Source organism: Somniosus microcephalus, chromosome 24, assembly GCF_052327205.1.
Source record: "Somniosus microcephalus isolate GS21.2 chromosome 24, FLI_Smic_1.0, whole genome shotgun sequence".
Lineage (NCBI taxonomy): Eukaryota > Metazoa > Chordata > Chondrichthyes > Squaliformes > Somniosidae > Somniosus > Somniosus microcephalus.
The window spans coordinates 50,472,531-50,486,123 of record NC_141010.1 but is presented as its reverse complement, the minus strand read 5'-3'; the positions used below and the strand labels follow the sequence as shown (position 1 = coordinate 50,486,123).

The window sequence follows — 13,593 nt, the reverse complement described above, 5'->3', positions numbered from 1 at the left end:
TCATAACCTGCAGCAATCCTGAATACTGCCTGCAGAGAAGCTCAAATCCTAAGACAAAACCAATTAGAACTATCTCAGTGAGTGTTTGCAAACCCAAAACTGAAATACCTGACTTGGAGTACCGGACATGTTCCAATTCCCTAACATTCCTCAATTGAGTCATAGAGTCATAACAGCACAGAAGGAGGCCGTTCGACCCATCAAGTCCATGCCCGCTCTCTGTAGAGCAATCCAATCAGTCCCATTCCCCCGCTCTATCCCCGTAGCCCTGCAAGTTTATTTCCCTCAAGTGCCTATCCAGTCTCCCTTTGAAAACATTGAGTGTCTCCGCTTCCACCATTTCCGTCGGCAGAAAATTCCAGGTCATCACCGTGCGCTGCGTAAAAAAGTTTTTCCTCACGTCCCCCCTGTATCTCTTACCCAAAGCCTTAAATCTGTGTCCCCTAGTCCTTGTACCATCAACTAGTGGGAACAGCCTTTCCCCATCTAGCCTATCCAAACCCGTCATAATCTTGTACACCTCTATCAAATCACCCCTCAACCTCCTTTGCTCTAATGAAAACAAATCCAGCTTCTCCGACCTGTCCTTGTAGCCAAGATCCCCCATCCCCGGAACAATTCTGGTAAATCTCCTCAGCATCCTCTCAAGGGCCTTCACATCCTTCCTAAAATGTGGTGGCCAGAACTGGACGCAATACTCCAGTTGTGGCCTAACCAGCGCTTTATAGAGGTTCAGCATAACTTCTCTAATTTTGTACTCAATACCTCTATTTATGAAGCTCAAGATCCCATATGCTTTGTTAACCACTCTCTCAATATATCCTGCCACCTTCAGGGACCGATGCACATTAACTCCCAGGTCCCTCTGTCCTTGCACACTCTTAAAAACTGTGCCATTAAGTGTATATTGCCTCTCCCTGTTCCTTCTGCCAAAATGCATCACCTCACACTTCTCTATTAAATTCCATCTGCCACTTGTCTGCCCATTCTGCTAGCCTTTCTATGCCCTGTTGCAGTCAATTGGTATCATCGTCACTGTTTGCCACACCCCCAAGTTTGGTGTCTTTGGCAAATTTAGAAATTCTACACAGTATTCCAATATCCAGGTCATTTATATACATAAAAAAAGTGGCACCAGCACTGACCCCTGGGGAACACCACGGTCTACCATCCTCCAGTCTGAAAAACAGCCATTTACCACAACTTGCTGTTTTCTGTCCTTAAGCCAATTCCTTATCCAAGCTGCCACTGACCCACCTATTGCATGAGCCTCAACTTTGTTAACCAGCCTTCTATGTGGTACTTTGTCAAACGCCTTCCAAAAATCCATGTAGACAACATCCATTGCATTCCATTCATCAATCCTCTCTGTTACTTCATCAAAAAATTCAATTAGATTAGTCAAACACGATCTGCCTTTTACAAATCCGCATTGGCTCTCCTTAATTAGCTTAAACCTCTCCAAGTGCCTGTTAATTTTTTCCTTGATTATTGTTTCTAAAACTTTACCCACCACTGATGTCAAACTGATCGGCCTGTAGTTGCTAAGATTGTCCTTACACCCTTTCTTGAACAATGGTGTCACATTTGCCACTTTCCAATCCTCAGGCACCTCCCCATTGCTAATCTAAATCTTATGATACGATGATCACTTGTACCCAAGTGTTCTCCCACAGACACTTGGTCGACCTGGCCCACCTCATTCCCCAGCGTCAGATCCAGCAATGCCTAGTTGGGCCAAGAACATACTGAACAAGGAAATTTTCCTGAACACATTTCAGAAAGTCCTCCCCCTCCTTTCCTTTTACCCTAGCATTATCCCAATCAATATTTGGGTAACTGAAGTCCCCCAATATCACCACTCTATAGCTCTTGCATATCTCTGCGATTTCCCTACACATTTGCTCCTCTACCTCCCTCTCACTATTTGGAGGCCTATAGAATACCCCTAATAGTGTGATCATACCCTTTTTGCTCCTCAACTCTAACCAAATGGATTCTGTCCTTGTCCCAAGAACATCCTCCCTTTCCAACACTGCAGTGTCTTCCTTAATCAGCACTGCCGCCCCACCTCCCTTTTTTCCTTCCCTATCTTTTCTGAACACCTTGTACCCTTGAATATTAAGTGCCCAGTCTGCACCGTTTCTGTTATTGACACATCATATTGCCACATGGCTAATTGTGCTTGTAGCTCACCAAACTTATTCACCACACAACTGTTATTCCCCCTCCTCACAAAAAAATTGCAGAAAAGCTCATGAAATTTTGGAATGTAAATGAGTTTGGTGCTATGAGATTCAAGTTGAGATCAGAACTCCCTGCATCCCTGCCCCTACAATCTATTCCACTCCACATCAGCACTCTGACAGGTGATCAGTTTGCTCCTTTAATTTGAAATCCAGTGAATACAAATTTCCTCTTCAAATAATTTTCCATCTTTTCACCAGAAAATGCAGAGGGGCAAAAAGGAAAAGGAAGAGACAGACGAGAGATTTTTTTTTTTAGTAGAAAGCAATTTTCTTGCATGGCAGAGCAGCCCTAAACTATTCAAGAAAACAGCATCCCTTTGCTGAATTCTATTATTGATATAAATTTTCTTGCTTCCTTTTGAAATGATAAGTAATGTGATAAACCAGCTGGTCATCAATCAGCTCAATATCAGATTGATATTTACAGCCACACAATATCACTCTACAATTTCCCAAAATCACTTTTCAGTTCCATGGTCAGATTACATAGAATTTGTAGCACAGAAACAGGCCATTCGGCCCAACTGGTCTGTGCCAGTGTTTATGCTCCACACAAGCCTTCTCCTACCCCTTTTCATCTCACCCGATCAGCATAACCTTCTAGTCCTTTCTCCCTCGTGTACTTATCTAGCTTCCTCTTAAATGCATCTATGCTATTTGCCTCAACCACTCCATGTGGTAGTGAGTTCCATATTCTAATCAATCTGGGTAAAGAAGTTTCTCCCGAATTCCTTATTGGATTTATTAATGACTATCTTGTATTATGGCCCCAAGTTTTCGACTCCATCACAAGTGGTTATATCCATAATCACTATCCTATTAAACATTTTTTCATGTGCTCCGGTCCCGCTGGCATATGTCATCCTGAAACCTCATTCTCAGAGATACTTGACAGAACAGGATGAAGTTCATTATAGACATTTCACAGCTACACTATTGGCAGTCAGATCTTACATCAGTACACAAATGATTGTGGATTGGAAGGTAGCAAATGTAACCCCACTATTTAAGAAAGGAGGGAGAGAGAAAACGGGGACCGACAGACCAGTTAGCCTGACATCAGTAGTAGGGAAAGTGCTAGAATCTATTACATAAAACTCTCTTTCTACCGGCACCTAAATAACCGGAAATCTCTCTTAACCGGCAAAATTTAGGAGTAGGTTTAGGTAAGTTTTACTTCATATTAGTGGCCGTGTAACCGGGGTTCCTGCACCTGTGGCCGTGTAACCGGGGTTCCTGCACCTGTTGCCATGCAACAGGGACGCCTGGATCTGTGGTCGTGTACGGGGCTCTCGTACCTTAGTAAGTATACCTCTCTGTAATCCGGACTTTTTGATCAACCGGCACCACGCCGGTCCCATCGGGGCCGGATAAAAAAAGAGTTTCCTGCATTAAGGACGCGGTAACAGGACACTTAGAAAATAATAATAGGATTGGGCAGAGTCAACACGGATTTATGAAAGGGAAATTGTGTTTGACAAATCTGCTAGAATTTTTTGTAACTAGCAGAATAGATAAGGGGGAACCAGTGGATGTGGTGTATTTAGATTTTCAGAAGGTATTCGATAAGGTGCCATACAAGAGGTTATTAAACAAAATTAGGGCATATGGGATTGGAGGTTATATACTATCATGAATTGAGGATTGGTTAACGGACAGAAAACAGAGTAGGAATAAACAGGTCATTTTCGGGTTGGCAGGCTGTAACCAGTGGAGTACCGCAAGGGTCCTCAGCTATTCACAATCTATATCAATGATTTGGATGAGGGGACCGAATGTAATGCAGGAAACTCTTTGGTATCCGGTACCGACGTGTTGCCGGTTGATCAAAAATTCCGGATGACGGAGAGAGTTATCTACCGAGGCTATTTTTAACAAAGAAAAATAAAAAAATCAAGAAATGTGCAGTATACAGTAATTGGGTACTCACCTACAGAATGTTGTGTGAAATGGATGGTGGAAGATGCTTGATTAAGTATAGTACTGCCAGTTGAGGGTAATGCAATGCAATGACTACCAGCAGCGTGGGAGACACACAGTACCCCTGTAAAATGGCGGATCAGAAGAGACTACCGGCAGCGCGGGAGAGTCAGACTCCTGTTACAGGGGGATCGAGGTGTTCCGACAGCGCCAAGAAGCCAAGTAGTGGCGGTTTGGAGAACTACCCCCACTGACTAACTCGGCCACCACGGGAGACTTGGACTCGGCAACATTGCCGGTTATTGAGGTGTTGTTTTCGGAGTGAGAATTTTGCTGGTTAATAGAGAATTCTGGATATTTAGGTGCCGTTTAAACGAGAGTTTCCTGTATATCCAAGTTTGCTGATGATACAAAGCTAGGTGGGAATGTAAGTTGTGAGGAGGATGCAAGGAGTCTTCAAGGGGATATAGACAGGCTAAGTGAGTGGGCAAGAATATCGCAAATGAAATATAATGTGGAGAAATGTGAAGTTATCCACTTTGGTAGGAAAAATAGAGAGATTGGGAAATGTTGGTGTTCAGAGGGACCTGGGTGTCCTTGTAAACAGATCACTGAATGTTAACATGCAGGTACAGCAAGCAATTAAGAAAGCAAATGGTATGTTGGCCTTTATTACAAGAGGATTTGAATACAAGAGTAAAGATGTCTTACTGCTATTATATAGGGCCCTGGTGAGACCACACCTGGAGTATTGTGTACAGTTTTGTTCTCCTTATCATAGAGGGAGTGCAACAAAAGTTCACCTTGGGATGGGAGGGGATTGTCCTATGAGGACAGATTGAGTAGACTAGGCCTATATTCTCTGGAGTTTAGAAGAATGAGAGGTGATCTCATTGAAACATACAAAATTCTTACAGAGCTTGACAGGGTAGATGCAGGGAGGATGTTTCCCCTGACTGGGGAGTCTAGAACCAGGGGTCACAGTCTCAGAATAAGGGGTCAGCCATTTAGTACTGAGATGAGGAGAAATTTCCTCACTCAGAGGGTGGTGAATCTTTGGAATTCTCTACCCCAGAGGGCTGTGGAGGCTCAGTCGTTGAGTATATTCAAGACAGAGATTGATAGATTTTTGGGATATTAAGGGAATCAAGGGATATGGGGATAGTGCAGGAAAGTGGAGTTGAGGTAGAAGACCAGCCATGATCTTATTGAATTACAGAGCAGGCTCGAGGGGCCGAATGGCCTACTCCTGCTCCTATTTCTTATGTTCTTACGTTTTATACAAAGGTTTTTTTTTCCTGGTGATATATTGCCTTCTCCATCTGTAGGGAGCACTGATTCGCGCTGAAGTACAATTCCAAGGGCAGTGGGCACCCTCCGATAGACATGAACAGCCGCCACATGAGGCAGTGTGTGTGTTGACAGCGAGTGTCTGCAGGTCAGTCAACCACAGGGGCATCGCAACCAAGATCAATCCTGTTATTACCAAATGGCCACACTTGAACTTTCCGAGAGTAATTATCAGATTGAGCTTAATTGCTCCTCCCTAACTCTGGGACATTAAAGTTATTTGCAGCATCCCTACTGCTGGTCTGGATAAAGTCAGCCAATTCCCATGGCCCACAGACTAAGGATTAAACTTGAGACTTTCCTGTTCTGCATAGCTCAGTCACATATTTGGTAGTGCGCTTACTAATTGAGCGGTGGTGGAGCCCTACACTATCTTTTTATGTCGTACCACATCCATAAACAGTCTGCTACCAATTCTGTGGCATGCAGAACACTTTACAACCGCTATCTTTGGATGAACCTCTGATGGCTTTTAATGCAGGGACGCATCTGATTTGTGAAGGCATTGGTAGAACTGTCACCAGACAATCATTTTAGAGCAGTCTCATTGACAGATTTCATTATGCTGTATAATGAACCTTTAACAGCAGTCAACCTTATGAAAGTCCTTTCTATTCAATAGCTAAAGATAAATGCTTAACCCGGATAGAGAATCCTGACACTGGATTTGCAGGGTTAATTTTCAGATTTCAGATTAAACTTTGGGTTCCAAATAACATGCTCTGATTATATTGGGGAACAAATTAAACCATCATTGCTCCTAATACCACATTGGGCTAGATCATCTGGTGTAAAGAGATGCCATCATAGCCTGTTTTCTGTAGTTTTGAAGATGGCTGTATTCCTCAACCAGCTGTCTTTTGTTATGGCATACTGAATTTAGTAATATTGAAATGATGGGTGAGCTCATAGATCCAGAGAGATTACTGGTCTCCTGTTTGGAGGATCAGGGTTCAAACTACCAGTCTCAGTGATCAGCTGAACCTGGTTTCTGCAAATAGGCAAGTTTCCTTGGTTGCCATGCAACATTTGAGATGATGCATAGCATAACAGTAATATTAACAGTTAAATAAAATAGAAGGGTCATCCTGAAGAAACAGACTATACATCGGCTGAAAGCAGAATACACCAGAGAGATGTCTTTGACCCAAAATTAGTCACACTTCTGGGTAGGACAGGATAGGATTTATTTGGTAAATTCACTGCTTGAATCTATAACTGACCTATCCAGGAAGGAAGATTTCAGCTTTAGTCCGTCAGCACTTCGAGTTAGCTGATCTCATCTGGGGCAGCAGTAGGGATGCAGTTAAAAAAATCATTTTAAAAAATGAAGAAAAGTATAACTCCCTCTTTCCCTCAGGTACACACTGTAAATAGTTATTGTGGCGATATCTATTAGAAGTAGAAGACATGGGGCATAATTCACCATTCTCACAATTTGCTGTAGCTTTTAATCTTTTTTAGCTACAGCTCAAATTAATGGAGCTTTCTTCAAAAACCTTTATAGTTTCAAATCTGATCAGTTTTTGAAACGCTTCAGCCTAGAGTTTTCAATTGGTCTTATTTTAATGTGTTAAAATTAATGGGTTAATGCCAATCGAAAAATCTAGGCTTTAGTTTGCAGTGGAAATCGATATTAGACAGTTTGGAACTGTAAATACTTTCAGCAGTAAAATCTGTTCTTTGCCCAAGGTTCTTGGCTTTAACAGGGCAAGAAGCAAAAGCCAGAAGCAGAGAACAACAACGGCCGCTTCCCAATACTGATATCTGCTGGAAAGGGAATGACCATCATAATTTAGAATTAACATTTTCAAAAACATCTTTCTTTAGCTTGCACCTACACACAAGGGATGCGATCAATTATGGAGCAGCTATAAGTTATGCCACCTCCAGTTGCAAATGAAATTCAGTCATGAAACAGTTAAAGATTATATTGACAAGAATTGTAACTTACGTGAATGAGTGTGCCAAGCATGGGCATTAGTGGAGGCTAAAGCAAAAAGCAGAGAAAAGCCAGAAAGTGATGTAAAATGTTAGCAAAAATCACAAGCAGAAGAGCAATAATAAACAGGCATCAGGCTTCAAGCATGGGACGGCACAGACCTCTGATGCTAAACAATTACATTTCATTCGGCACAGGTTTAGCAAACAGTAGAGCCTTATTCTAGTTTTCTTTTCCTGTCAGAGAACCAGTATATTATGTAACATTTTGCACCTGCTTAGACCCACATTGCACAATCAGCTGCAACAACCGTTTGAGATGATAAACTACAGGCTCTGTTGTTGTTCTATTCTTGGCACTGTATCTTCAACGACTTGCAGTGCAACTCTTAATCAAAAAGTTATTGCAAATACTAGGCCTAAAATGCATCACTAAATGAGTGGATAAGATTGCATGTTTAGACACTGCGCAGTTAAATCTGTGTACTGCCTCAGCATTGCAGCAGTCAAGAAAGTATATGAGGAGTATTATGCAGGACTGACATATGATTTGGGTTCAACTCACTTTAGGTACACAACAGCCAGGTTGATTTACCCTTATCCTCAACATTTGTTAGATTAAATTATGCTAAAATTAAAAGAGCACAAGGATTGTACAGAAGCTCTCCTTAATTTATGGGAATTGTTAGTGCAAGTGAGAAAGAAATAGTAATGTAAAACTATAATTCAAAAGCTTGGCACTGCGGGACAATCAAGTACAGAACCTGAACATACCCTGCAGCAAACATGGCCCAGGGTGTGATACAATTACATGGCACAGCCTATGTGAATATGTAATGCATACACCAGGCCTTTAATTCTGCACCATTACAAACAGATTTTTTAAATTCTTATTACACATATTAAGTCTTGGTTCTGATCACACTGCTTGTCGTCATATTTTTGTCACATTTTGTGTCAACTTTTTCCCCATTATCAATTCCTATGTCCACATTAATAATGGGTTTTATCTACGGAAAGCCATCACTGGATTGCACAATCCGGCCACCAGCTTCCCATAAATTGCTTAAAATGCTTGCTGAATTTTTTTCACCTGCCTTTTTTCTTAGTAACTGAAATTTCTAATATGCAAAAAAGTGGCTTAAACAAATAAAAAAACACATATTTCACAGTAACAGGAATTTTATCCATTGAATTGTCTTTTGTGTCATTTAATGCCTTTATTAAAGTTTTTATTTAAATTCTCTCAAAAGCCTGGGCTTCAACATGATATTTCTGTCCAGACTTGTGACTCCATGAGCTCAATTTAGATTGTGCAGTCCAAGTATGAAGAGTGTGCAGGAAACTTTCGTTTAACCGGAGGTTAAATGTCCGGAAAGCTCTATCTACCGGCAAAATTCAGGAGCCGTTTCCTATAAGTTTTTTTTAACTTCTCGTTGCTTTTTTTTCCCAGTCGTGGCTCCCAAACGTCTAGCTGAAGCTGTTGCTTAGCTACAGAGACGCTTTTAAGCTGCGGCCGACTGTTTTGAAGCTGTTGCTAAGCAACGGGGTTTGTTGTTTCATACGGAGCTGAGAAGCTCCGTATGTTTTAACATTAGCGCTGCTTTATACGGCAGTTTTGATGGGACGGCACCAACTCGGTCCCGTCAGTGCCGGATACTAGAAAGTTTCCTGTACCTAATTGCCCAGGATGCATCACTATCAGTCAGTTGTACTGATGGAATATTTTTCTTTATGTTCTAGCACTCTCTGCTCAGTACCTCCTCTTCAAATAATTTTGAAAAGCAAGTGGACAAATTTCAAAAGCTTTAATCAGGGTAAAATTTATACAGAGTGTTTTTATAGTTTAAAAGAAGTGTCTGTATATGAAAAAACAACACTATTCTAATTACACATTTATTGTACCTTTTTGTTTGAGTTGAGTGGAGTCTGTATAAACTCCAGAAAGTGTATTATGGTTACAGATCAGGAGAGGAGGAGGGAGACAGTTTTTCATTTAATGTTACTTCAATTTTCAAAGAAAAACCTGAATTTTGAAGCCAACTAATGATTTCACCTGTGTTTTATTGACAGTTAGAAAAGGTTAATGCAAATCATTTACACCTGTGAGACATGGGGTGAAATTCATCTTGGGCGAAAGTTCAAAACAGGTGATAGTGAATCGGCAGCCCGTTTTACAGTGCCCGATTTCCTTTTCCCTCTCTCCTTAGCCAATGCACAAATAGGACAAAGGGATGTTACAAGGCTACTTAAAAAAAAACACAAATTTGTGCTGGAATGAAAGTCATTTTTTGGGGGGGAAATCAATCTATTCCACTATAAGCTCTTGACATTGTATCTACTGCAATTCCACAGGTCACTGCACAGAAAGATGAGGAAGACATGACTCAGAGCTCAGGAACATGTTTTCATTCACCCCCAGCTGTATTTATATAAATGGCATCATGATAATCTTTGAAAACCTTCCAGCTTTCAAAATGCAGTAAATAGCACTTCCTACCTAGAGGGCATGCAAAAAGAAATGGCTGATGGTGGATCTGCATCTGAAGACAATCGCTGCTCAACTCCCAGTTTCAGGAGTTGAAGTTCGTTGCCATGCCACTTAATTACTTCAACCTACTTACCTTGGTTTGAGCAGTTTCCCTAGTTCTGGGTAATTTGGGGGTTAGCAGTGAGGAAGAATTGGCTTTCAGTCAGTAACTCTCAGACCCAGTCATTCGAGCTGACTGAGGTTGAATGGGGACAAGCAGCAGAAAAGGGGGGTGGGGAATAAAACGAAGAAAGAAAAACATCCCCCAATTTTTCTCTCCAAAAGATTAGCCACCAGGATGTAACTTAATTCAGTTGGAAGGGCAGGGCAGTCGAGGTCTTAAAACTCCTCTGCAACACTTGCCAATATTGCTCCATGTTGAATGATGTAAAGTATGCCTGCAGTCGGGCAATATGAATGTTATCTGTCCTCTTTCCCCAGCAGCAGTACTAAACTCCACTACCCATGAGGTGTTCTAACTCAATGTCTGACCAAGAACTGTGAATATCCATCACAAACACAGTAGGTGGACTTCAGCAACATATTGCAGCCCTGGGACACAAATCTACCACCATCTGGTAGCGAATTCAGTGCAATGTTTATTGAACTGCCAAAAATTAATTTTTATATGTTTAATAATTATACAAAAACAGAATTAAAGTTTACAGAGCCATAACATTTATTAAATGTATTGAATGTGCTGAGTAAATGAAACAAGTGCCATTTTAAAAACCCTGATGTGGAAAATACTAGAAGAAATATTGAACCAATTGTCTGTTTATATTTTGGATGGGCAGAACGTGGGTGCATTCATAGTTAGTGGGGCCTTTTTACTGGTCCTGTTTTTAAGTGTATTTTTGTCCCTCTCAAGCTGTGTACCTGTACCAGCCAGTACCTTCATTTGTGAAGAAAGGACAGTGATTATGGACAGAATATACATCAGTTTATGAGTTTGCTTCTACACCTTCACTGAAAACAGCTCAACCATCCCAATGACTTGGAAAAGGCCCTAGTGCCAGAGAACACTAGTCATTGGCATCCACTTACCAAGGCTGGAATGAATTCTGTCAATCAGTTCCCAGCAGTATCCTTGAATACAGCACTTCTCAACAGTGCTGTATTCTACATTTTCTTGTGAGAATGGGGGGGGGGGGGGGGGGTGCAGTGAAGAGTTGGATATGACCCATCATCTCCACTAACCATGGTGCAATATGACCCGGCATAGACTCGATGGGCCGAATGGCTTCCTTCTGTGCTGTTATGACTCTGTGACTTAAGACTCTATGACCCTTCTGGATATTTGCATATACTGAATCCCTTCTGTCTCAAACTCCAAGGTGAGGAATGGAGCAGAAAACACAACTTGGAAAGGTGCATCATTTAATATTGGTCACGTGTGATTCGATGGTCTATTTCTCAACTTACTGATCGAATCAAAACCGTTACAGAGAGGCTAGTTAGAGTAGTGTGTCCACTATTGGGCATCCATTATAAAAGGGATGTTGATGCAATGGGGAAGGTGTAACATAGGCTTACTATGATTATACCACAGATGAGGGAATACAGTTATGGTGAGAGGCTTGAAAAACTGGTGCTGTACTCACTGGAACAAAGAAGGTTAAGGGGGAGGGTCTTAAGTGTTTGAAGTTTTGAAAGGATCTGAACGTCAGTAAATAGGTAACAAGGAGCATAAACTCAGAACTGGTACTAGAAGCATACAGCGGTTAGAAGAAAACTTTACACACTAAAGGTTATTAGAAAATTAAATAAATCACCACATTAAAGCTGGGTGAATCATGACATTTAAGAGGGAATTAGATGAACAGCTAAAAATAATAAAATATTAAAGGGTATGGGGAATGAACAGAGAAAGGGGATTGCAGTAGATAACTCCAATATAAAGCAAAGTACTGGCACACGAACGAGGGGTCAAATGGTTGCCTGCTCTGCTGAAATTTATATGATTTTATGAAAGTTCTTTTTTTTTTTTTTTTTAAGTCTTATGTTCAATATTCTTCAGCCTGTGTCAAATTGCATCAAAATTAAAATTAGTCTAGCAACGGAATATTCTGATTTTGGCTCACTTCCTGTGGAAAGAACTGAAATCATTTTAACCAAGACTGCATGATGCAGGATAAACAAAACAAGGCTGTTACCAATAAACAAAGTTGTTTAATTCTAAAAGGGCTTAAAAAAGAGATTGGTGTTGAAAATTTGTGTCATTATTCTTTGAGAACATTTTTAAAAATTTGCAGCGTATACATTTACTAGAATATAAAAATATACAGTCAAAGTGCAATGGTGAGCAGTCAAGGGTTATGGGGCTAAAAATTGAGTAGCGCCCCATTCACCGGGGCGCTACTTTTAGCGCCCCCCCGGACAGAAATTGAGTGGTAGTGCCCCAAGAGGGGAGTGGAGCGCTACTTGAAGAGCCCCGCATCCCTCTTGGGGCGCTGTGAGGGAATATCGCGGCGCTACAGCACGTTGCGCCGTGGTATTGCAGGCCTTCCTCCCCTTCTTAAAGGGGAGGGGCCTTGTGCAGCGCGACTCGGGGCCCAGCTGGGCCCCCGGGGATCGGGAGTGCCGGCAAAAGAGCCCGGCACTCAAGAGAAGTGCCGGGCTCTTGGAGCGCAGCCAGCACTCCACGGTGGGGGGGGGGCATTCAGGAGGCTGGGGACGGGAACACAGGCAGGTGCTGGCAGGCGGTCAGCAACAAAAATGGCCGCCCCGCACCTCCCCGGCCGCAGGTAGGCCCCCCTGACCCCGTTGGACATCGCGTCTGGCGGTAAGTCAGGGAGCGCTCCCGAGGATCGCGGCTGGGCGCTGCACATGGTGATGATGTCATCGCCAACAACACAGCGCTGCGGGGCGCTACCAGTTAGCGCCGCCTCTAACCTCCCGCTGAATTTCGTGGGAGGCGCCGCGCTCGGGCGCTGGTTGCTTTGCGCCCCATTAGCGCCCTCTTAGGGGGGCGCAAAGCAACCGAATTTTTACCCCATGAGCTTTACCCAACATAATAGTTCAATACAAGAACTATTGGGACACTAATACAATAACAAAATACTACGGATGCTGGAAATCTGAAACAACAACAGAAAATGCTCTGTTTCTCTCTCCACTGATGCTGCCTGGCCTGCTGAGTATTTCCAGCATTTTCTGTTTTTATTTTAAGAACTATTGGGATTTGAGTTTGAGATTATATCTACAGTGTATTTTGTTTTGGATCGGTTTAATGTTTATATAGGTTACCCCTAAACCTACTGGACGGAAGATCGCTACAGGCTCATAACTGAAGAGAAGCAGCTGTGTCTGTTCTCTTTCCCCTCATAGCTCCTTGAATTCTTTCCCAAACACTACAGATGTGCAGCTTCCAAGGTTTCAACTCTGGATAGTAATGGAAATGGAGAGTTCAGTGTAGAGGGTTCAATATCCACTGTTACAGCATTTGCACAGCTTCAGTATTTCTTAGAGAGGAGTGAACTATTCTGATTTTGTTTTGCCGATGACACAAACATTGGTGGCATAGTAAATAGTGTAGGCAGGAGCATAAAATTACAAAGAGACATTGATAGATTAAGTGAGTGGGCAAAACTGCGGCAGATG

General features: G+C 42.1%; 1 protein-coding gene across 7 annotated transcripts in view; it reads right to left on the bottom strand.

Moving 5' to 3' along the window:
• The window catches only part of tanc2a (tetratricopeptide repeat, ankyrin repeat and coiled-coil containing 2a), a 1,096,529-nt gene that overhangs the window by 240,617 nt on the left and 842,319 nt on the right, over positions 1–13,593 (bottom strand). For 5 of the 7 annotated variants that reach the window (XM_085966617.1, XM_085966618.1, XM_085966621.1 and 2 more), the window contains one exon: positions 7,474–7,509. The exons of the other annotated variants lie outside the window; for them this stretch is intronic. In XM_085966617.1, coding sequence (XP_085822743.1) covers positions 7,474–7,509 — 36 coding nt within the window. The remainder of the gene's footprint in view (positions 1–7,473; positions 7,510–13,593) is intronic. 7 annotated transcript variants of the gene reach the window in all.